The sequence below is a fragment of the Phyllobates terribilis genome, unplaced genomic scaffold (genome assembly GCF_046119375.1).
Source record: "Phyllobates terribilis strain yellow unplaced genomic scaffold, ASM4611937v1 Scaffold_673__1_contigs__length_839561, whole genome shotgun sequence".
Classification (NCBI taxonomy): Eukaryota; Metazoa; Chordata; class Amphibia; order Anura; family Dendrobatidae; genus Phyllobates; species Phyllobates terribilis.
Window position 1 is genome coordinate 718,344 of NW_027363433.1, and position 26,468 is coordinate 744,811.

The 26,468-nt window shown below is 44.8% G+C and overlaps 1 protein-coding gene across 1 annotated transcript; it reads left to right on the top strand.

The window, feature by feature from the left end:
• The first annotated feature begins 1,662 nt into the window (after nt 1-1,662).
• LOC141235450 (uncharacterized) lies at nt 1,663-22,254 on the top strand. Its single transcript, XM_073668130.1, has 7 exons — nt 1,663-1,721; nt 6,780-6,929; nt 7,059-7,238; nt 7,322-7,445; nt 7,529-7,626; nt 7,825-7,915; nt 18,684-22,254. The coding sequence occupies exons 2-7, from the start codon at nt 6,837-6,839 to the stop codon at nt 20,129-20,131; spliced, it is 2,034 nt and encodes a 677-aa protein (XP_073524231.1). The 5' UTR covers nt 1,663-1,721; nt 6,780-6,836; the 3' UTR covers nt 20,132-22,254.
• The last annotated feature ends 4,214 nt before the right edge of the window (nt 22,255-26,468 follow it).

Sequence of the window (26,468 nt, forward strand, 5' to 3'; positions counted from 1 at the left end):
GTTTTCAGAATAAAGAATGAATGTGATACGAATGGTGAGAGAATGAGTTTAGGATTGATTATGATATTTCTTAAATCATAATCAGGGGGGACTGTAAAATATTAATCTCTAATGATAAAATAAATACATAATAAGAAACTTTGAAGCTCTGGTTCGAACCATATTCAGTTTTAAACATTTTTAGAGCGAGACTGAGGGGTTATTTTGAAGATCTTGGCAGAGACACCTGTTCTGTACGTCAAACCTATAGGGCTCTTGTCAATATGGGTTATTTGGAGATAACTAATGATCCTTAAAGGTCACTAGCCATATGTTTAAAATATACCAACATAAAGTAATTGTGCACGTAGCCAAAAGGCATATTCCATGAGTTACTAGTTTTGTTCTAACATGGTAGAAGTTACTAATATACCTGAAAGCCGCCATATTGGGTTATGAAACTGTAAAAATAATCTCCAATGTACGTCTATGAGGCGAGATGGTATATAAGGAGAGCCAGACATGAATGGGCAGCTGTCTCATACCTTGAGAATCTCCACCACGGACCATCTCATGCTGTATACTTAAGAACTTATGAATGTTGTTTTCTCTCTTATAACCTGATACTTCTTTCTGTGCTATCAACTATTTTTTTCCTTATTTTGTAACCACTTTTGAATAAACCTTAAACAAGCTTTTGTTTTATCCACACAATTCAATATTGCTTTCCTTCCAATCCTCACTGTACTCTTACTCCAACGTAAGCGTTATATTTGTAACAGTGATGGAAAAGTATCATAGTCTTTAGTAAGTGGGCAGCTCCTCACACATCGTACACACGCGGCTCCGCTCCGTACACACGGCTCCGCTCCATACACCTCAAACACATGGCTCCGCACACCTCGTACATGCGCGCCTCCGCTCCGCACACCTCGTACAAGCGCGCCTCCACTCCGTACACGTGCGCCTCCGCTCCGTACACCTCGTACACACGCGGCTCAGCTCCGTACACCTCGTACACACGCGGCTCCGCTCCGTACACCTCGTACACACGCGGCTCTGCTCCGTACACCTCGTACACACGCGGCTCAGCTCCGTACACCTCGTACACACGCGGCTCTGCTCCGTACACCTCGTACACACGCGGCTCTGCTCCGTACACCTCCTACACACGCGACTCTGCTCCGTACACCTCCTACACACGCGACTCTGCTCCGTACACCTTGCACACACACGGCTCTGCTCCGTACACCTCCTACACACGCGGCTCTGCTCCGTACACCTCGTACACACACGGCTCTGCTCCGTACACCTCGTACACACGCGGCTCTGCTCCGTACACCTCGTACACACGCGGCTCTGCTCCGTACACCTCGTACACACGCGGCTCTGCTCCGTACACCTCGTACACACGCGGCTCTGCTCCGTACACCTCGTACACACGCGGCTCTGCTCCGTACACCTCGTACACACGCGGCTCTGCTCCGTACACCTCGTACACACGCGGCTCTGCTCCGTACACCTCATACACACGCGGCTCTGCTACATCCACACTGTAAACCCCTCCTGACCCCACACATAAACTTCAGCTCATCCAGCACCATGACAACCAGCACAGCAGAGTCCTGCATCCACTGAAGCCCCTGATCATGTGACCCCTGACTCCTCCCCTCCTGTGACCTCATCACAGGTCCTGTGCGCACAGAGCAGCCATATATGTGGTGGCAGCTCTGCAGGTGGAGGTATGTGGAGATTCCCCATTATTGGGCGCAGGGGGCATTAACACCTTCAGCACAGAGACTCTTTTTGGGTCTTGTGTTGCCCCTTTATAAGAATCATAAGGTTTTTGTTCTGTTTCCTGTAATAGATACATATGACCCAACTATGGAGACAAGAAGGGAGGAAACATATTGTTCTCATAGTACAGGGCCCCTTTACTGGCCCCACAGTGTAATGCCCCCATTATGCCCCTTATGCAGGATGTATGATGCCCCCACAAGTGTAATGCCCCCATTATGCTACTTATACAGTATGTATGATGCCCCCACACAGTGTAATGTCCCCATTATGCCCCTTATGCAGTATGTATGGTGCCCCACACAGTGTAATGCCCCCATTATGCCCCTTATGCAGTGTGTATGATGCCCCACACAGTGTAATGCCCCCATTATGCCCCACACAGTGTAATGCCCCCATTATGCCCCTTATGCAATGTGTATGATGCCCCCCACAGTATAATGTTCCCCCAGTACCACCTGAGGTTTTACATGTGGAATAATCCCTCTGGAGTTGGTTTTCCCTTTTCCTGCTCCCCTCCATGTATACCCTCGAGCATGTATACAGGCATGTAGGGGAGCTGGCCTTACTAGATATCGAGGCTTTGTACAGTAATATACCGCATGAGGATGGTATCAGAGGAGCAAGACGTTTCTTGAAATCGAGATCAATAGAGTGTAGCAGACATAATGACTTCATGGAGGATCTTCTAAAATTCACTCTTACTCATAACTTCTTTCTTTTTGACAGGAAGTACTTCCACCAGCTCAGGGGTACTGCGATGGGGAGCCCCTGTGCCCCCTCGTATGCTAATCTATTCCTGTGCTGGTGGGAGGAAACCACAATATTCAGGGATGATCATAAGTGGTGGCATCCATATATTGGGGTATGGTATAGATATATTCACAAAATTTTTCTAATCTGGTCAGGGACGAGTGAAAAGTTTATTGAATTTGTTAGGGAACTCAACGTCAATAGAGTGGGCCTGAGATTTATATCAGAATTCAACTATTACCAGTTGCCTTTCCTGAATGTACCAATCAAGAAAGTACGGGATAAGACCATAGGGACACTCATCTATCAAAAACCTGCAAGCACTAATAAACTATTGAAGTGGGATAGTCACCACCCCATCCTCCTTAAAAAAAAGCAATATCCAAGGGCCAATTTTTACGGTTGAGAAGAGACTGCTCTAATGTCACAGATTTTAATATACAGGCAATAGACATGAACACCAGATTCATGAAAAAAGGGTACCAACAGTACATTTTGGATTCCGTACCATTGTTTGCAGAAAATCGGGAGAGACAGACATTCCTCTATAGCTAACCAAGAGAGCAAGAAAAAGATGGGATAACACGAGTAATAGGAACTTAAAAGAATCAGAGTGACCATATCTTTAATATCCTCAGAAAACCCTGGCCGACCTGGACCTGAGGGTGCTGTGGGATCTACTCCCACAATAAGTTTCAGAAAGGGTTGGTCAATTAGGGACTGTTTAGTGCATATTTTCGATAAAAACCTGCACCCAAGTGGACTTGGCTGGATAGAAGAACCCCGAGAAAGTTGTATATGTAATTGGATGAGACCATGTAAATATTTCTCGAGTTCCTCTACAGGTAAAATCTTTTTCCAGAGGGATTATTCCAACTGTAAAACCTCAGGACTTTTATATGTGGCCACATGCACCTGTCCCCTAGATTATGTATGCACGACCAAGAGTTAGTATAGGAGGAAGGTGGGGGGCATTTGGGCAAAATACACCATGGTTGGGACACCCCATTAGTGAGACACATGAACAGTGCACATTGAGGTGAAACAAGAGACATCTCCTTTTGCATCATTGAGATGGTTAAACCCAATGTGAGAGGAGGTGATCTCAATACATGTATAGTCAAAAAGGAAAGTGAGTGGATTTCCAGACTGGATTCACTAGCCCCTAAGGGACTGAATGAACAAATTTCCTATGCCTGTTTTGTATGAATACAGCCCCATTCTGGATTACATTTTTGGATTTTATACTCTACCCATTTCTACTCAAGTCCCTGTGAATATGGTTCACATATTGTTTTACTTCATCAAGAGATCTGAGCTTCTATATCAGAATTATTTCTTATCAGTTATATCCCACTTATACTATTAAGTAACTAACAAGTGTGGTGTTCCTTGTGTATGTCTAATTATGTAATGGGGGTTAAATTTGACCATTTAGGAATTTACTGTGGGCCACCATCCCATATTTTCTGTAGTGATAAAGTAGATCTACATGCCTATTACATGATGGGAGGATGTGGAATACCTGTTTTTAGTCTCCCATGACGCTGATCTCAGAGATAGGATTTTTCTGTTGGTGGAATGCAATCCAATATCATATGTGCTCCGGTGTGGAGTGCAGACATCTGGGCATGCGCAATCGTGGACAATGATCCTAGATGCACTCCGGTGTGGAATGATAACTACGGCCATGCGCAGTCACAGGTATGAGTGGAGCGGCCGCAATCAGTTTATCTGGCATTTCAGTGTAAAGCACGTCACTTCCCAACATGCACACTAGGGGATGGACATTATCGGTCCTCTAGCTCATGAGAAGTAGCGTAGGTGCAGTACATTATTGTAGACAGACTCCATTCTGTATATCCTGTGACAATTCACCTCTAGGAATGGGAATGGGCCTCCTAGTCTGGGAGGGGTTTTGGATGAATTGGGCTATTTAAACATGGACACCTGGCTATTAGGCACACTATGCTGAACATCATGAATTATCATCCCAGTATCAAGCCTCCTGATGAACCTGTTGGGGGAAATGCGTTGAGGTGGATTATTGAAACATTTTCTGCGTACCATACCCTTTTCTTTATACATATAGTAGGGGTTTTACTCACTTGGATGCGACGGGAGGAAAATATGAGGCATGTTCCTTTAAAAGTTCATGTGGGTTTATTGCTTCATAAACCCAGAAGCCAAACAGAAAAGCAAATAGCCTTTAGATCAGGCAAACAAAGTAAATGTCCTTAGCAGGTCTCTGCTCAGCCAGGCCTGTGTGCCACACAAGCTGGGGTAGCTTCTAGTATCCTGGCTTGGTCTGAAGACAAACATACACAGGAGGCCTTCTCCCTCCAAACACACAGACCATGTGCCAAACAACAACCTTCATTTTATAGGCTGTTAACCACACCCAGAGGTGAGGTATGTGGGTAGCTGGACCCGCCCATTCTCTCCTAGCTACCCGTAACCCGACTCCTAGGTGCACCGAACAATCCTCTTAGTGCTTATGTGCCCTAGAGAAACACTCCGGGTTACATCACAGAGACCAGCCATTTCTGTGACACATGCCTCCCATCGACTATGCGACCACTAGCCACCTTACAATACCTTGATATGTATCTGGTTTTATGACTACCCCACAGCTGATTAAAGGGAATCTGTCACCCCCTGGGACTTATCTGACCTCTACTATGGGCATACAGGTGATAGCAATGTGAATCTATACTTACCTGTATGCCTCATATTAGAGGTCTGTTTGCTGTGACATGGCTCTTAATTCAGTGAAGATTCCAATGCTTGCTGGCCGGGGGACGGGAAGAAATCCTCGCCTACTGTGTTAATTAAAATATTTCCCACCTCCCCTGCACGTCACAGTGCCCTGTGACGTGCAGTCACCATGTCCAGATCCCACGACTGCGCGCTTTTTACGGTAGTGACGAACTTGTACTGTGTACTAAGCAGTTATAGTACTGAAGGGATCTTGTGCCCAGGCGCCGGGAAGTCACCATGACTCGCCAGTGCCTGTGCACAAGATCCCTGCAGCACTATGATTGCCTAGTACACAGTACCACTGTGCCTTCCGCAAGAAGTGAAGTGCGCGGGACCTGGACATGGTGACTACACGTCACAGGGCATTTCTTCCCGGCCCGCAAGCATCGGAATCTTCACTGAATAAAAAGCCTTTTCACAGCAAACAGACCTCTAATATGGGCCATACAGGTAAGTATAGATTCACATTTCTATCACCTGTATGCCCATATTAGAGGTCAGATAAGTCCCAGTGAGTGACAGATTCCCTTTAATCAGCCGTGGGGTAGTCGTTTAAGTGGATTCCCTTTAATAAATACTCACTTAGCCCCATTCTTGGTGCAGGTACTAATGAATCCAGGACCTATGAGATTTTTACCAAATGATAGTTGGATAGTTAGGGGGTGTATCATCCATAGCGTCGGCCCATACGGCCACTATGGTGCCCGTGAAAAAACACAGATTTTGAGCTTGGTTTAAATTGATATCCATGCAGCACATAGACGCATGTTTACTATGGCCATAAATCAGAAAAAAACTATAAAGAAAAATTATCATAAACCCTACTGTAAATAAATAAATAAATAAAAAGCAAAAGTGCATTTAAATAAATTAGGGTTCTTATCAACACTGTTTTTGATCAAAAATAGCATGAAAGCTATCCCACCATAGCAAGGTGCACCCATTCGAGATAGTCCTACTCTGTATAATATTAAAAACCTTACCATGTGTGAAAGCCTCAAACTTCTGTGTGTGAATCAGACATGAGATCTAACGTGATAGAACATTACAGTCCGGGGAAGACGGAAAACATTCATATAGACGACCGGTGGAGATGTAGTCAGTAAAGCACTCTAGCCAAATATCTTTCTACAGCCGTAGTAGAAGATGAAGATGTCGTCCTATTCATGAAGTAATTATTTCTCATGTCACGTGTAATGAATATCTCCTGCAGTATTGCTAATGCCGACTGCAGTGTCGGTAAATGAGATGAGAATTAGCATTATGGAAGATGAGTCTTTGAGAAACGAGTTCAGCTACAGACTCCAAGGAAGAAACTGCTTGTTGTCTGTGGCCTAAAATATATAGGTTTTATTACTAGATGTAAAGAAGAAAACTAAATACTGTAAAATGATATATCTCCTCATATGTTTTCCCTTATTATCTCCAGTAATTGTGTAATTACACAGTATTTTTATGATGTTACATTGGCTTATCATCTTCTCATTCAGGTCCCTACAATATCGGATGCTCTCAGTGAAGATCTTCTATTTAAGAGAATTTTCCTTATGGACCCATCAAAGATGGGTATGGACAGAGACAAGATGGCGGAGAGGATATTGTGCCTCACCCTAGAGATCCTCTTCCGACTTACTGGAGAGGTGAGAGATTCTGATGACGTCACATTACCTCATTCTTATCTATGGGAGTTACAGATGGACAGAACTTGAGAGGTGAGGACTCTGGAAATGTCTGTAGTGAGATTTAATAATTTGTCTCTCCATAACCAGCATTACACAATAGTGAAGAAGACCTCTAGTGGGCGCTGTCAGGCCCCTGTGTCTGAGGGATGGGGAAGACCACAGAGCCCAATCACCGGGGCTCCATCTCACCCCCTGATACATGAGGACATCAATGACCAGAAGATCCTAGAACTCACCTACAAGATGATTGAGCTGCTGAATGGAGAGGTGACACAGCTGGGAATGCTGGGACATTATACAGTAACGCTATGAAGGGATCGGGGGGATGACGGTATCATTGTATGTGTCAGGTTCCTATAAGATGTCAGGATGTCGCTGTCTATTTCTCCATGGAGGAGTGGGAGTATTTAGAAGGACACAAAGATTTGTACAAAGACATCATGATGGAGGTTCCCCAGCCCCTCACATCTCCACGTAAGAGACAGGACTAAATACACACGACCTATAATTATCTGTATGTAAAGAATTAATTCAGTCCCTGTATGTGTTTCCTCCAGATCTATCCAGTAAGAGGACAACACCAGACAGATGTCCCCGTCCTCTTCTTCAACATGCCTGTAAACAAGAAGATCCCAATGTTCCTCAGGATCATCAGGTAGATGGAGAGAAGGTGTCATGAGATCTCCCCTATGATGTGTAGATGGCTGTGAAGGTCTTGTGTTCAGTCTTGGTTTATCCACCAGTATTATATGTTTTATACTTGTGTAATGAGAACGGTGGAGATGGCAGGATTAGAGCTGATCATAGATGGGACTTCTCCATCTGTCTGTGACTTTTACAATATTTGTTTCAGGGTGAAGATCAGACCCATATTAATACTACAGAGACATATGTATGGGGTGATGAGTGGTGTAAGGAGGAGATTCCTACATATGACTACCCAGGTGAGTAGTAACCACTAGTAACGAGCGAGTGTATTTGTTAATATTCGCTTTTCACACTGATAGTACGGTATTCGGGTTACTCGTTATTCTGCGAGTATTTGTGTACTCGCCTCGCTATATTCGGATGTCCCGCCCTGCAGTTTTGGCGCCTTCTCTGCTGCCACTAAACATGCTGGGCTTCTTAACCAATCACAGTAATGCCGCAGACATCTTGGTTGTGGCATTACTGTGATTGGCTGGCTGCCCAGCGTCATGGGGTCCATTTAAGCCCTACCGCCGCCATTTTGTGCACATTGCATCTGGAGCCTATGTTGTAATAGCCTATGGTAAGATCGCTGAGCTGCTAGGGAGAGTGTTTAGGCCTCTTGATAAAACAAAAGCCCTTTTAAGGGCTACCTGCAGTGTATACTAGTTTTGTGTTTAAAGGAGCCGCTCACTAGCTCCATAATACCACCAAAAAATAGCTCTTTTCAGAGCTGAAGGCACACAACAAAATCAGAGAACAGGGAGGGAGAGATTGTGTATTAGGTAGGGAGTGTATTAGCTAGTGTTCTTTCAGTGTCCATCTTAAAACAGCTCTTGTCAGAGGCAAAGCAATATTTTTCCAGCACACACAGAACTAGCATTTTGTGCTGCCTTTTTTTTTTAGCACCGGTCTATTTTCCCTGCTGTTTTAGGGGTCAGAGCCTGGCTTCTGCAGTCCACATTAGTCCACTTAAAAAGGTGTTTTGTGCCCTACGCAAAGCAGTAGTCCAAACATTTCCTACTGCCTGCTACAAAAGAAGCATGCACCAGCCCATTTTAACCACTATTTTGGGGTGTCAGCCTGCCTTCTGTCCATATTAGTCCACTTAAAAAAGCATTTTGTGCCCTACACAAAGCAGTAGTCCAAACTTTTCCTACCGCCTGCTATAAAGCACGCACCAGGCCATTTTAACCACTATTTTGGAAGCCACCATCCCAAGGGCCACCAATCACAAATAGTAGTTAGGCTGGAGTAGGAATACTGTCCTGGTTTGTCCACTGCACATTCTGCATAGGGTTTGTAAAAATTAGCCCTATGGGCTGAATCATGGTTGACGCAGGAAGCCGTCATCCCAAGGGCCTCCAATCACAAATAGTAGTTAGGCTGGAGTAGGAATACTGTCCTGGTTTGTCCACTGCACAATCTGCATAGAGTTTGTAAAAATTAGCCCTATGGGCTGAGTCATGGTTGACGAAGGAAGGAAACGGGTTCTTATGGGAAGGGGTTGACGTTAACAGCAGTAGCATGAATCTGCATTTTTGGTAAATTTAGGTTGGCTTGCTCTCATCTGGAGGGATTACAAACTGTGGAGATATCCAGTCCTTTTTGAATTTAATCAGAGTAAGTCTGTCTGCATTCTCCGTGGTGAGGCGTGTGCGCCTATCAGTGATGATTGCCCCAGCGGCACTGAAAACATGCTCAGACACCACACTAGCAGCCGGGCAGGCCAGCACCTCCAAGGCATATAAGGAGAGGTCGGCCAAGTGTTTAGCTTAGACACCCAATAATTAAAGGGAACTGAAGTGTCAGAAAGGACGCACGGATGGTCACTTAAGTACCCCTTGACCATGTTCTGCAACTTATTCCTCTTTGGCATTGTTACAGGCACAGATAGCCTTTACTGTTGTGCTGGTCTATATAAATAAAAATTATTATTATTATTATTATTACTGTTGGATAAAATGTGTATCACGCGAGGGTCTTGCCACAGATACTTATACATGAACTGTGCCATGTGGGTCAAGCTGCAAAAAGGCAAATGTTCTGTGTCCCCAACAGTAGAAACAGTACCCACCCTCTCCTCACGCTGACTCGCCTCCTCCTCCTCCACCACCTCCTCCTCTCCAGCCCATCCAGGCTGGGCAGACATGAAGCTTGGGTTGGGTGTCCCCTCTGTAGCATTACCCCTCGGTAGCACAGAAAAACAAGTCCTCTCCCTCCTCATCCTCCCCCTCTTCACCAAATGTTGCCTCAGAATATTGGCTGGGCTGGGTAGTATCACCCATTGGGAAATCTGGCTCCATATCAACATTCTGGGCACTTAAAGCTTTCTCTTTGAGATTATGCAGTGATTGTTTCAAGAGACACAGTAGCGGGATGGTTACGCTGATAATAGCCTGATCGCTGCTCACAAGGCTGGTGCAGTACTCAAAGTTCTCAACAACCTCACAAATGTCAGCGATCCACACCCACTCAACAGATGTTATGTGTCGTGGCTGACTCTCAGTCTGACCTGTATACTGAAGCTGGTATTCAGCTACTGCCCTCTGCTGTTCACTAATCCTCGCAAACCTAAGATAGGTGGAGTTCCACCGCGTGGGCAGGCCGCAAATGAGTCGGTGACTTGGCAAATTCAACCGCTTATGCAGCACTGTAAAAGCAGCAAAAGCAGTAGAGGAATGGCGGAAATGGGCGCTAATATGGCTCACCTTCTCAAGTAGGTACAGGAAGTCACGGAAAGTTTTCAGAAATTTCTGAACAACTATGTCCAGCACGTGAGCCATGCATGGCACGTGTACCAGCTTGCCGATCTTTAAAGCCGCCACCAGGTTACGCCCATTATCGCAGACGACCGGAGGCCACTGATTGGTCTGTTGTTTTACAGCTTGTCGCAGCTCTGTTGCAGTGTGTGCTTTCTGACCTAAACAGATCAGCTTCAGCAGAGCGTCTTGCCACTTTGCCGATGCACTACTGCACAGGTCCCAGCTTGGCAGTGATGGGGAGAATAATTCAGCAGAGGATTAGGAGCAGGAGAAGGGGAGAGAGGAAGTGGAATTTGAATAGGTGGAGACCCTGACAGAAGTTGGAACCGCTATTCTTAGCGTGGGTGGGATGTGTGATGTTCCAGTTTGCGCCTTTGTCCCACCCTCCACCAGGTTCCCCCAGTGTGGCATGACAGAAATGTATCATCCCTGTACACAACAATTTGTCCAGGTGTCTGTTATTAGGTGGACCTTCCCGGTTACGGTGTTGGTGAGAGCATGGTTCAGATTGTTTAACACGTGCTTGTGTAACGCAGGGACGACACATCGGGCAAAATAGTGGCGGCTGGGAACACTGTATCGTGGGGCAGCCACAGCCAAGAGATCATGGAAGACTGTGTTCCCACAAGCCCAACATCTCCATAGCTAGCAATTTGGCAATGTGCGAGTTTAGTATTTGTACCTGTGGGTGCGTGGCTGGGCATTTACGCATTCTTTCCAAGCTCTCAGGCACGGACAATTGGACACTTTGCTGGAACAAGGAAGTGGATGTGGTTGATGTTTGTTGCGTGTGAGCAACTGCAGCTTGTGGGCAGGAGGTATGAGCGCCTGCTTCTTGAACAGCAGATTCTGAAGGACATAGCCCAGGCGACATGGCATAAGTTTCCACGGAACCCAAAAGCACTACAGATACTGGCTGGTGATCAGCTTATGCAACCTTTGTCTATCCCTCATCCCCTCAAGATGACTGGACCATCATTGTAAATAAGTCCCTGTCCTTTGTGTCACCCCCCACCTCATTGTACATCGTAAGCTCTTATGAGCAGGGTCATCATTATTTTTCCTTTAATTATTATATTATCTTTAGCTATGTTACTTATGACTGTTGAATATGAACCTCTGAATTGTAAAGCGCTGCAGAATAGGTTGTTGCTATATAAATAAAGAGTATTATTATTATTGGTTTGACCCGCAGGCGCAGATTTGGTACCTTGGTGTTCCGTCCACCTACTCGGCTGCTTGGCTGCCATGTGGTTTCTCATACTCTTTGTGCTCAGGTTGCCTTTGCCCTGGCCTCTGCTCAACTTGGTATTGCAGATGTTACAGACAACAATGTTTTTCTCTGAAGGACTTTTAGAAAAAAAAATTCCACACAGCAGCTGAACGCCCTCTTGCCCTGACTTGGCGCACAGCGGGGGTGCTCTTGGGAACAGTTGACCCAGTTTTTACTCACTCTGGGCAAACCACGACCCCTTGGTGCCTGTGTTGGTCCATCTTCCTCTGTGTTGCTGCCAACGGTCCAGGTCGGATCAGTGGACTCATCATCGACCACCTCGTCTTCTATCTCATCCTCCTTCCCAGTTGATATTGTAGGCTGACCTGATGGCAACTGTGTCTCATCATCATCAGCCTCCGCCTCTGGAGACAGTAAATGACGTTCCTCCAAGTGGCTTTCTTCTGGTTGTAGGTCCTAAAATACTTGAGCATCAACGCACGCCGCCACCTCTTGTCCCTCTTCAATGCTGCATGGTGATAGGCCAGAGCCAACCAAAGGATACGTACCAAACAGATCCTCGGAGTGGCCAAGCTTGGGGTCATATGTCTCCTGTGACTGATAATGGTGGGAGGAAGGAGAACCAGCTTCAGGATTGGAAGGGCCAGCCTTCTGTGTATCCACAGTAGACTGTGTGGTCGTGGAAGTTTTGGTGCTGCTTGACAAATGCGTAGAGGCCTTGTCTGCTATCCAAGACAGAATCTGCTCTCGCTCTTGTGGCTTCCACACATGTTTACGTTCCAGACCGGGAACTTTTTCCAGGAACATTGTGGATGCATCAAGCTTCTTCTGACCTGACACAGACTGAGTGGCTTCTCGCGCACCACTGACAACACCACGTCCACGTCCCTTAACAACAGGCTTTTTTGGCATTTTGGGTTTTGTTGACAGATTTTCAGATGTTGATGGCACAAGCCAAGCTAGCTGTCAAAGGCACAGCCAAAATAATGAGTCAACCGGGACACAGCCAATAGGGCTAATTTTTACAAATCCTATGTACATTGTGCCGTGGACAAACCAGGACAGTATTCCTACTCCAACCTAACTACTATTTGTGATTGGAGGCCCTTGGGATGGTGGCTTCCTGCGTCAACCATGACTTAGCCAATAGGCCTAATTTTCACAAACCATATGCACATTGTGCAGTGGACAAATCTGGAATGTACAGTAGTCCTTCCAAACTAATATTTGTCATTGGAGGCCCTTCTCACAGGTTGTGTCACATTGTGAGATAGGGGATACATATTCAATAGAAATTTACACTGATTGTTGATGACCGACTGATGGCCCTCTGAAAACTTAAATTGAGGATCACAACTACTACAATACTCCATCGTAGGTAATGTTTGTCAAGGGAGGCCCTTGTCATGCAATCTTCCTGCACCTATGACACAGCCCCCAGCCCCAGGAGTAATTTTTGGAAATACGATGCACATTCTACTGGACCAAGTAGTACAGTATCAATAAGTCTTCTCCTGCTATATAATCTGGGGAATATTGACAATCAAAATCTCTAAGCCAATCTCTAAGAAGCTTCACCAACCCATCCTGGAGGGGGGGCACCATAAATACTTTGTCCAGTGACTTGCACAAGTGATATATTTGAGCTTGTCATCGAGTTGACTAGTGCAGTTTTATTTTTACGGTTCACTGAGTTCAGCCATACCTGAGGGTCGTAGTCCGCACTCACTGCTACCTTCTAGTACTCCATGTATCTTGGCCATTTTCTCTGTAGTCTCTGCCCTTAAATTAGTTAAATAATAATGAGGGCCCTACAGTATGAATAAGTGAGGGCACTCTCAAGTGTACACAAGAGGCAACTCCAAAATTTCTAGAGGAGGGCACTTCAAAATGTTTGTTACAGGGCCACACAAGGGCTCTCACAAAACTCAGCTTTCCTGCTTTCTGCAGGCGATCTGAACATTTGAATTTAGGGCCCGAGTCTCACATGGTGGTGGAGGAGGAGGGTCAAGCCCAATGCTGCAATGAGCATATTGTAAACTGCTATGGAATGTGTATTCCACTATCTGATTGTCAATGATGGAGGGACCGCCCAAATGTCTAAGTAATAGCTGTCCCTCCAAAACGCATGTTACAGAGCCACCTGAGGCCTCTCAGGTCAAATTTCTACATACATACTGATACTTTCTAGCTGTGCTTGTAAAGTGCTGGGGAATAGCGCACTAAAGATGATGTATGACAGACGGACCTACAAAATGTATAAGTCAGGGCCCTCCCAATTATAAAAGGCGAAAAAAAAAGCCACAACAGTATGTGTGAACAAACGCTAAAAGGGGTATTTTTTGGTTTCTCTGATTTATTTAGCCTTATTTAGGTTAAGTTTGGTAGTTGTTCTTGTGTGTCTGTAAAAGTGGTGTAACACTGCGACAAACTTATCCCCAGAAACCATATGTGAGTCAGAAATGCATTCAGGCACATTCAGGCTCTTCCCATTCTGTTTCATCACTTTCCCATCCATTTCACTTTCCCATCATCTTCTCCTCAGGCCCCTTTGTAGGGTCCAGCAGAAAATTATTCGCATTTCCCATTGACTTACATTGTACTCGCTATTCTGAACGAATACGCAATTATTACAAAGTACTATATATATAGCGAGTATAGCGATTACGAATATTACGGTACTCGCTCATCACTAGTAAACACTAAATGCAGAGAAGTCACAGATTCTTCTTAGTCACCGGCTGTGGCTGCTTTATCGGTGGTGTAGTCCGGCTGTATCACAATCGTGTGATCACCATTTTGCCTCTAGACCACAACATTCTCCTCCACCCAAAACTGTTCAGATGATTTTGGGCACTGAAAGCCCTTTTCTATAGAACTTACAACCTGGAGGATCCACCTCCCCCCTGGGATTAGAAGATGCTGACCGTTACCTGATGACAAGTTAGAAAATCACTTGAAGTAAAATATTATGATGGATCTGTAAGAGAAAGCGGAGGGTAATGATGTTGTTGGCTTCCTAGATCCCTGATATCTTATTGGATGAATCTACCTTCTCTCCCTTCTGTGCTGATGAATGTGCTCATATGGTCCCTACAAGACCAGGTCCAGTCTTTCTGGCCAAACTTCACTTTTATGATCGACAACATTAAATGTGCGGTGAGGCCAAGTGTGAATTTCTGTACAATAACAGCAGAGTTTCCCTTTATCCTGACTTTTCAATTTTTTTTAAAACTAACTTCAAACAGGATTGTGACAAACTAAGCAAAAAAACATTACACCTGTGCCATGATATATCTCTAAGCTAAATTTAAGACGCCTCAGCTCTGCATTATTATAAAAAGTTCTCTTTGAGTGTCTAATATTTCTTCTTGAAACTCATCTGACAGAAAATAATGTCCCTTACAAGAGTTTAGATTCTCAAGAGCCACCGAGCCCCATACTCCAATTACCAGAGAGAGGTTTCACCACTAGTTACTCACTACTTACTGATGGAAACTGTTGAGTTTGATCATTTCAGTAGATGTGTTATTGTCTATAGTCACAGTTTTGACTACAGTAGTTAGTGCCCAAAATACTCTGATTTAACCCCTTCTTGTAGCCAGTTTTGTGTTCCTATCTGGGCCCATTTTTCAAATCTGACATGTGTCACTTTATCTGGTGATAACTTTGGAATTCTTCACAAAGAATAATAGGAAACAAATGGACCTTACAAATTATTTTCCAACTTCTCTTGAATCCGACAATCCCCTATATACGGTTACACACTACTGTCTGGGCACATGGCAGGTTAAGAAGGGAAGGAGCGACATTTAGCTATTTGAATATAGATCTTGCTCGAATAGTTTGCAGACACAATATATTGGGGACACTGTTCATGGTCACCTGGCAGCGCAAAAGATGGCTACCACAAACAGGCTTGGCGTCATCTACTCCATTTTCCAGATCTCAGGGTTTGCCTTGCTCATCACCCTTTAACCCCTCTACATGGATTTGGACTTAGACAGAGACCCCTAGGCTTGGGCCACAGTGTTTCCTGCTGTTCTATTGAGTGAAATGGCAAGAAGAATAGTCACTTAACCGGGTCACAACATGGAGGTCAATGAAAATAGAAAATCACACAAGAGTAGTCAGTAAATGGGCCGAGGTCACAACAGGAAACAAATACACAAGCCGGGAGCTGAGCACAGAGGACTGAACCAGAGGAGAACAGGGCTGTATCTGGCAGCTTCTGGTAATATGCACAAAAAGCAAAGCCACACTAAGAAGAATTAAAATTCCCCCAATATTCAGGAAGAAACACAGCAAAAAAGGGCAGCAATGTTTACCTGCCCAGATGTTCAGAACTAAATGCACTACCAGGGTGCAGTATACCCACATACAGATGGCGGCTACACGGGTGCAAAATACTGATGAGACAATCATTCACAACCAACCTACAATCACTCACAACCAACCTACAATCACTCACAACCTACCATTTCATGGAGGGGTGACTGCTTAGTATTTGAATTACTCACAAAAAGGTTTGTATAGGGTGCTGTTCACACTTGGGTAGTGCACAGTATCGGCTTACAGCCTATTAGTTACGCCCATACTATTAGATTATGCGGGCTGCCCGGTACTATCCATATATTATATATATGCATTTTTGCACTTTTTTATCCCAGGGTGCAGCCAGGCCCATCAGTGCGGGCATTGTAAACTGTGTCTGTTCTCATGGAGTGCACTTGGATAGTACCGGGCAGCCCACCTAATCTAATAGTATGGCCGTAACTAATAGGCTGTAAGTCGGATACTGTGCATTATCCAAGTGTGAACAGCTCCATATACAAGCCTTTTCTTGTGCAATTCAAATACTACGCAGTCACCCCCTCCATGAAATGGTAGGTTGTGAGTGATTGTCTCATTAGTATTCTGCACCTGTGTAGCCGCCATCTTTATGTGGGTTTGCAGCACCCTGGTAGTGCATTTAGTTCTGAAGATCTGGGCAGGTACACACTGCTGCCCTATTTGGCTGTGTTTTAGCTTCCGGCAATATGCTTTGAGCTTTAGCAGGGTGTGGTGCTTTCCAATTGGCTAAAGCACGGAGCAGATTACTCCAGCTGGACAGCACACACACCCATACTGCCAGACTGGATGGTACTACAGGTCCCAGATACCCTAATCTTAGTGGCTGGACAGAAGCTGTACCGCCTAGTAGCTTCTGGTTCTGACGTCTCCTCCATGACCAGCGCCACCTGCAGGATGAATAAGGCGGCTCTTGGTGAGAGAAGCAGACGTCGCTGGAGCAGATCCCAGAGGAGATGGGACCCACCATTTACAGAAACCCTAATGTGACCAAATTGCAGAAAACCAGAACAGTACAAATTCCCATAAAGTGACTCCATTTTGGAAATTATAACCTTCAGTGAAATAATCTATAGGAGTAGTGACTATTTTGATTCCACAGGCACTTTCCGGAAATTAGCACGCAGTGGATGATGGAGAGTGAAAATTACAAATATATAATTTCATTACCGAACACATAGTGCCCAGATTGTGCTCCAGGAGACACACACCGTAAATTAAGTGGGTTCTTCTCACTATAGAAATGCCAAATACATGGAGGCTAAATGTGGTTTGGGCGCACTGCAAGGCTCAGAAACGAGGGGGAGATTTGACTTTGGGATAGTGGATATTGCTGGATTGGTTTATGGAAGCCATGTTGCTTTTCAAAAGCCTTTGAGCCACTAATAATGTGGAAACCTCTGGTTTTCCATTGACAGATGGACAGATTGACAGTCCTTGAGTGGGGACTTGTTTTTTGTGAGATGAGTAGAAGTTTTTATTGATATTATTTCACCTACATAACATTGTTTGGTGGCTTTTTATATTTGGGAGACAGAATGAACAAACAGTTGAACACCACGCTCTACTGGTTCATCCTATGAGGTTTTCTATTAGACTGTGAACTGTTATTGTCCTGGTGAATAATGACGGCTAACATAAGGCAAAATATAACAAAAATCACAGAAAAAGATACAGCCTTACCAACACCAAATCATATAACAGATGCACTAGCAGGATGCCACAGACCCCCATGATAAAGGGGTGTGGGGGGCAGCACAGGTGCAAAATACTTTATGGAGCAACTACTCACAAACCTACCAATTCATGGAGAGGGTGATTACTTAGTATTAAAGATGCACACAGATGAAGCTTGCATAGGACGCCAGTCACACAGGCAGGTTTGATGCACAGTGTCTGGCTTAGCCTATATGCAAATTGCCTCTTCAGAGAAAAAGAGGACTAGGACTCAATAGCGCCACCTATTGAAAGCAGCAATCCTTCAAGTCACAATCAACCCTTTAACACGTCATGCAATATGACTTAGGATAAAAGCCAAATCAGAATCTCAATTTGCAGACATGGTGTTTCAGGCTGTTGGCCCTCGTCAGTGCAAAGTATGAGAACTGATTTGGCTAGGTGAGAGGCTCTGGACTGAGGTCTAAGGGGTAATGTTTCTCCTTGCAGAGAGTGAGATACCAGCTCTGGCACGTCAAGGTAAGGAGGCTTATTCACCAAGCAATGCTCTTATGGGAAATTTAATATGCAAATTGCCTCTTCAGAGAAAAAGAGGACTTGAACTCTATAGCGCCACCTATTGGAAGCAGCAATCTTACAAGTCGCAATCAACCCTTTAACGAGTCGTGCAATATGACTTAGGATAAAAGCCAAATCAGAATCTTAATTTGCAGACGCGGAGTTTCAGGCTGTTGGCCCTCGTCAGTGCAAAGTATGAGAACTGATTTGGATAGATGAGAGGCTCTGGACTGAGGTCTAAGGGGTAACATTTCTCCTTGTGGAGAGTGACTAGTGATGTTGCCCATACTATTAGATCAGGAGGGCTGCCTAGCACTATATAAGTGCACCCCACATAGACAGACACCCCAGTACACGCAAGAAACACTAAAATGCTAGTGCATTTGTTATCTGATTTGGTGTTAGTAAAGCTGATTTTTTTCTTGGTTTTCTTCTTGGCAGATGACTGTACCAGGAGATCAGAGGAACAGCTGACATCTTCAATTTTTAAATCAGATGACCTTGAGATCACACAGGATACAATTGAAGTGAATGCCATTTCTCCAGATATACCATCATCCCTTCACAGCAAAGATCTGTCATCTGATACTTTGAAACAGGTCCTGTCTTCTGATTCATTACCGAACACTAAGGAAAATCAAAGTCACGAAATAAGTATTAAAAAACAAACTGCTCCTAAAGCTAAGAAGCCATTTTTCTGTTCAGAATATGGAAATAGTTTTTTCCTTGAAAAGTCTTTTCTTACACATCAAAACATTCACACAGCAGAGAATAGATTTTTTTGTTTCAAGTGTGGGAAATGTTTTAACCAGAAATCAAATCTTGTTAATCACCAGAGAAGTCACACACAGAAGAAGCCATTTTCTTGTTCAGAATGTGGAAAATGTTTTACAGATAATTCAAGTTTAATCAGACATCAGAGAACTCACACAGGGGAGAAGCCTTTTTCATGCTCAGAATGTGGGAAATGTTTTACAGATAATTCAAGTTTAATCAGACATCAGAGAACTCACACAGGGGAGAAGCCTTTTTCCTGTTCAGAATGTGGGAAATGTTTTAAACAGAAAGTGCATCTTGATAACCATCAGACAACTCACACAGGAGAGAAGCCATTTTTTTGTTCAGAATGTGGAAAATGTTTTACAGATAATTCAAGTTTTATTAGACATCAGATGACTCACACAGGGGAGAAGCATTTTTCCTGTTCAGAATGTGGAAAATGTTTTATCCAGAAATCAGCTTTGGTTAATCACCAGAGAACTCATACAGGAGAGAAGCCTTTTTCCTGTTCAGAATGTGGGAAATGTTTTAGCCAGAAATCAGATTTGCTTAAGCACCAGAGAACTCACACAGGAGAGAAGCCTTTTTCCTGTTCAGAATGTGGGAAATGTTTTAAACAGAAATCAGATTTGATTAATCACCAGAGAACTCACACAGGGGAGAAGCCTTTTTCCTGTTCAGAATGTGGAAAATGTTTTATCCAGAAATCAGATTTGGTTAGTCACCAGAGAACCCACACAGGGGAGAAGCCTTTTTCCTGTTCAGAATGTAGAAATTGTTATAACCAGAAAACAAATCTTGTTAATCACCAGAGAAGTCACACAGGGGAGAAGCCTTTTTCTTGTTCAGAATGTGGAAAATGTTTTACAAATAAATCAAGTTTAATCAGACATCAGAGAACTCACACAGGGGAGAAGCCTTTTTCTTGCTCAGAATGTGGGAAATGTTTTAAACAGAAAGTGCATCTTGATAACCACCAGACAACCCACACAGGAGAGAAGCCTTTTTCTTGTTCAGAATGTGGAAAATGTTTTAAATTGAAATCACGTTTTATCAGACATCAGAGAAATCACACAGGGGAGAAGTCTTTTTCCTGTTTCGAATGTTGAAACTGTTTTAGCCAGAAATCAGATTTGGTTAAGCACCAGAGAATTCACTCAGAGGAGAAGCCTTTTTCGTGTTCAGAATGTGGAAAATGTTTTGTGAAGAAATCATCACTTCTTAGTCACCAGAGAACTCACACAGGGGAGAAGTCATTTTCATGTTCTTAATGTGGGAAATGTTTTACACGGAAATCAACTCTTATTAAACTTCCGAGAACTCACACAGGGGAGAAGCCTTTTTCATTTTTAACCGAAAATTGTATCTTCTTAAAGGGTTTGTCCACTACTAGGACAACTATTTCTCATTCCTCATGTTTGGCCTTGTTAAAATAAAAACACTCATATACAGGTCCCGATCTGGCACTGTTCCATTGGTGCCACAACTTGCGTTCCGGGGGCACACATAAGGATAGGGCATCAATGTATTATTGGTTGGGGTCCCGTACGTGCCTCCCCTGACGATCAGCTGTTATCTGTGCAGGTGGCGGCTGCTGCCGGCTGGAAGTCCTTATCTGCAGTGCTTGGCCATCAAGTTGTAGTGGCCGCCGCTTGTAACTGCACATCAGCCTCCCGTTCAATTGAATGGAAGGCGGATGCGAAGTACCCCACGGCGGCCACTACAGATGGACGGCCAAGCGGCACAGGTAAGGACTTCTGGAGGGCGGTAGCCGCTGCCGGCACCGATAACAGCTGATCGGCGGGGGTGCCGTGTGCAATGACTCATCCTCAAAATGAAATGTATAAAATATGTAGAAGATTTCATATATGTTACAAGCCATATCAGATGATTCAAAAGTCAATTTCTTCAGAAAGAGTTAAAAATTCAAAACTATGACTTCTCTCTAAAAAAAAAATGGCCGAAATAGACAGACAGAGGCAAGTGAGACGACCAGATCACAATGACATCATGGAATGTAGACTGAAGAACAGGCAATTATCTGAGCTTTTAAAAGATAGAAAAATGTCTTTTCTAAATAGAGCTTTTCTGGAGATTTTTGACAAGAGACATAATTGGTTTAGGGAGTGGCTAAGGAAAAACCGTAATTATATGTTGTATAAAAGTATTACAATGTATCATTAGTTATTTATTATTTTATACAGTAAAATTGTGAAGTTATATAGATTTTTGTATATATATATATATATACACTTGTATACAGTAGAGATTGTATATAATTGTATTTATATATATTTGTTGTAATAATTAAAAATAAATTAATAAATTAGAACGTCATATATAAATTAAAGCGGCAATATTTTGGATTACATTAGAATCAATATATGCATAAGATATTTAAATAATTATGTTTCTGCATGAATTTGATATTTAATATTATCTTATATGTACCCTTAGAGTTTTCATTCCAAAGCAGGATTTTGATCAAACAACTCTAAAATTGGTTTATTTCTTTATTCACACAGGAAGTTGGAAAAAATTGCATGATTTTATGTGTATAACATTTTAAAATAATAACATAACTAGTTGAACTATATTATGTGTAACACTTATTAATTAGATCTTTTGTGCTGCTAATATTTTTTGTGCATGAATTATTTGTGCTTTATAACTAAAGTAACTTTACAGCATGACGTGTGTGACAGCTGCAGCCTTTGAACTTTGAGCAAATAATATGGATTTCCATTCATCCTATTTTTAGTTGGTGTAGTTTAAACCTGGTAGCCAGTAAAAAAAAAGAATCTAAGGCATTTCTATTTTAGCAAGTCAAGAGCAATTTTTTTTTTCAAGTGTCCTAAATTTCAGAAAAATATTATATCATATTATATGTACTTAGGGAATATTCAAAGAAATATTAAGATATTACATTTAATAGTTTACAATGCGCATTGATAATTAGGATACAAAAAAATTTGGGTTAAATAAATATATATATATATGTTCATACCTTTGTATGTGGAATGTATGGTTCAACAAATTTGTGAATGTCAGTGAAATAGCAGCTGCTCATTTACTTCATCTGCTAAGTGTGACAGAGGCCTCATTTCATGTATGTTTGAAAAAAAATGTTTCTTTATGTGAAGGTACACAAATATATTTAATTCTGAGAAAATTATAATACATAAATAAGTATTATCTATATAATATACAGTACAGACCAAAAGTTTGGACACACCTTCTCATTTAAAGATTTTTCTGTATTTTCATGACTATGAAAATTGTACATTCACACTGAAGGCATCAAAACTATGACTTAGCACATGTGGAGTTATATACTTAACAAAAAAGTGTGAAACAACTGAAAATATGTCTTATATTGTAGGTTCTTCAAAGTAGCCACCTTTTGCTTTGATGACTGCTTTGCACACTCTTGGCATTCTCTTGATGAGCTTCAAGAGGTAGTCACCGGAAATGGTCTTCCAACAATCTTGAAGGAGTTCCCAGAGATGCTTAGCACTTGTTGGCCCTTTTGCCTTCACTCTGCGGTCCAGCTCACCCCAAACCATCTCGATTGGGTTCAGGTCTGGTGACTGTGGAGGCCAGGTCATCTGGCGTAGCACCCCAGCACTCTCCTTCTTGGTCAAATAGCCCTTACACAGCCTGGAGGTGTGTTTGGGGTCATTGTCCTGTTGAAAAATAAATGATGGTCCAACTAAACGCAAACCGGATGGAATAGCATGCCGCTGCAAGATGCTGTGGTAGCCATGCTGGTTCAGTATGCCTTCAATTTTGAATAAATCCCCAACAGTGTAACCAGCAAAGCACCCCCACACCATCACACCTCCTCCTCCATGCTTCACGGTGGGAACCAGGCATGTAGAGTCCATCCGTTCACCTTTTCTGCGTTGCACAAAGACACGGTGGTTGGAACCAAAGATCTCAAATTTGGACTCATCAGACCAAAGCACAGATTTCCCCTGGTCTAATGTCCATTCCTTGTGTTCTTTAGCCCAAACAAGTCTCTTCTGCTTGTTGCCTGTCCTTAGCAGTGGTTTCCTAGCAGCTATTTTACCATGAAGGCCTGCTGCACAAAGTCTCCTCTTAACAGTTGTTGAAGAGATGTATCTGCTGCTAGAACTCTGTGTGGCATTGACCTGGTCTCTAATCTGAGCTGCTGTTAACCTGCGATTTCTGAGGCTGGTGACTCGGATAAACTTATCCTTAGAAGCAGAGGTGACTCTTGGTCTTCCTTTCCTGGGGCGGTCCTCATGTGAGACAGTTTCTTTGTAGTGCTTGATGGTTTTTGCAACTGCACTTGGGGACACTCAAAGTTTTCTCAATTTTTCGGACTGACTGACCTTCATTTCTTAAAGTAATGATGACCACTCGTTTTTCTTTAGTTAGCTGCTGTAACGGGTCTGGGAGGCGGAACCTCTGAGCTACTATACAAGGGGGCGGCCCTTGTAAGGGAGCAGGCGGCAGTCTCTGGATGAACGGACAGGGAGATACGGCAAGTGATCAGGGCAGTCTCTGGGTAAAGGGTAGGTACGACCTGTGATGGCAGAGCCTCCGGGTAGGCTAGCAGGCAGATGGTAGATGTGTGCTCCCAGGTGAGCAAGCGAGAGTCTCTGGAATAACAGGTGGTCACGGCACGTGACGGCGGAACCCCCGGGCTGGCAAGCAGGCAGGTAACGGAGAAGCGCTCCCAGGTGAGCGGGCAAGAGTCTGAAGTAGCTGATGGTCACAGCACGTGACAACGGAGCCTCCGGGCTGGCAAGCAGGCAGGTAACGGAGAAGCGCTCCCAGGTGAGCGGACAAGAGTCTGAAGTAGCTGATGGTCACAGCACGTGACAACGGAGCCTCCGGGCTGGCAAGCAGGCAGGTAACGGAGAAGCGCTCCCAGGTGAGCGGGCAAGCTGGTCCATAGACAGACTGACCGGAGTTGTAAGGCAGACCGTCGGACCTCAGGAAAGTAGGCAGGTAGCTGATGTGCGCTCCCAGGTGAGCGGGCAGGCTGGTCCTTTAGACAGACTGACAGGAGTAGTAAGGCAGACCGTCGGACCTCAGACTGGCAGACAGGTAACAAGTATTCAGGCAGGAATCAGGCAGGAATCAGGCAGGAAACTGGCAGGAAACTGGCAACGGGACCTGAGTGCTGAAGCACAGGTGAGACACAGGTGCAAACAACATTGCTCGGGCACCTCCATTTTGGAGGAGGTGCCTTATATATGATGAAGTCCTCCGGCCATTGGCCGGGGACTCCTTAGGACGGCGCGCGCGGCCCCTTTAAGAGGAGGGGAGCGCGCGCGCGCGCGCCCTAAGCACAGGGGCCGGGAAGGAGCGCGCGCTGAGAGCAGAGCGGGAGGAGGACGCCGGGAAGGAGCGCGCGCTGACAGCAGAGCGGGGAGAGGACGCCGGGCACGGAGCAGAGCGGTGAGGGGAGCAGCGTCCCTGCCTAGCAGAGGGCAGGGACGCCAGCGCTACAGTACCCCCCCCTTTAGGCCCCCCCTTTTTTAGGCCAGACAGAAATTTAGCTAGGATGAGAGGGGCATGGATGTTCTCCCGGGGCTCCCACGTTCTCTCCTCAGGACCAAACCCCTTCCAATCTACCAGAAAAAAGGTCTTTCCTCTTACCCTTTTGGTGGCAAGAATGTTCTCTACCTCAAACTCGTCCTCAGCAGAAACCGGAGCAGGAGGCGTACCTGTAGACTTGGAAAAAGAGTTAAGTACCACAGGTTTGAGGAGAGATACATGGAAGGAGTTAGGGATCCGTAAGTTGACCGGGAGTTTCAATTTATAGGCCACCGGGTTGATCTGACTGATGACCTCCAGTGGGCCGATGAACCGAGGCCCTAACTTATAGGAAGGGATCTTGAGCCGGACATATTTGGACGAGAGCCAGACTTTATCCCCAGGACGGAATTGAGGAGGGTCCAGACGTTTTTTGTCAGCGTGTCTTTTCATACGCTCGGAAGACTGAAGGAGTGCGGATCGGGTACTCTCCCAAATGGAGGAAAATTTGCTAACGAGAGATTCCGCAGCCGGGTTGTCCACCGAGGTGGAGACAGGAAAAGGAATCCGAGGATGCTGACCAAAGACTACAAAAAACGGGGATTTGGAGGAGGATTCGCTCTCGTGATTATTGTAAGAGAACTCGGCCCATGGTAGGAGATCCACCCAGTCAGAATGGTGGGCATTAACGAAGTGCCGGAGGTAACTGGTCAGGTTCTGATTGATCCGCTCCACTTGACCATTGGACTGTGGGTGGTAAGCGGAAGAGAAGTCCAGGGAGACGTCTAGTAGTTTACAAGTGGCTCTCCAGAAGCGTGAGGTGAACTGTACCCCACGATCCGACACGATGTGGAGGGGCAGGCCATGAAAACGGAAGATGTGACGAATAAAGTCTCTAGCTAGCTCGGGTGCAGACGGGAGGCCTGGCAGGGGAACGAAATGAGCCATCTTGGAGAAGCGGTCAGCGACCACCCAAATGACCGTACAACCGGCAGAGAGTGGGAGGTCAGTTATGAAGTCCATTGCAATATGCTGCCAGGGGGCAGCAGGTACTGGGAGCGGAAGGAGGCGACCGGCTGGCAGATGTCTCGGAACCTTGTTGCGGGCGCAGGACACACAGGCAGAAACAAAGTCTATTACATCCTTGTGCAGGGTAGGCCACCAGTAGTGCCGGGAAATAAGCTGGAGGGTCTTCTTCTGACCAGCGTGGCCAGCCAGTTTAGACGAGTGACCCCAGTGAAGGATCTTCTCCCGATCAGGTACTGATACGAACGTCTTTCCGGGAGGAAGACGATTTAGACTCACGGGAGCCACCTGCATTACTCTGGCGGGATCGATGATGTGTTTCGGATCTTCCTCGAGATCAGATACCAGAAAGGATCGAGACAAGGCGTCCGCCTTGACGTTTTTGTCAGCCGGGCGAAAATGAAGGACAAAATCAAAACGAGCAAAAAACAAGGACCACCGGGCTTGGCGCGGGTTAAGTCTCTGGGCATGCTGGAGATAAGCCAAGTTCTTGTGGTCAGTGTAAATTATTACCGGGTGAAGAGCCCCCTCAAGCAGGTAACGCCACTCCTCCAATGCCAGTTTGATGGCCAATAACTCTCGATCTCCTATGGAATAATTGCGCTCTGAGGAGGAGAAGAGTTTAGAGAAGAAGCCGCAAGTTACCATCCTCCCGGAAGAAGATTTTTGAGTAAGTACCGCTCCAGCTCCAGAGGATGAGGCGTCCACTTCCAGGAAGAACTGCTTGTTGCCGTCCGGGCGATGCAGCATCGGGGCGGAAGAGAAGGCCTGTTTTAAGGAAAGAAAGGCTTCTTCTGCTTCGGGCGGCCACTCTTTGGGATTAGTACCCTTACGGGTGAGCGCGGAAATTGGGGCAGTCCAGGAAGAGAAGTGTGGTATGAAGAGGCGGTAGTAGTTGGCGAAGCCCAG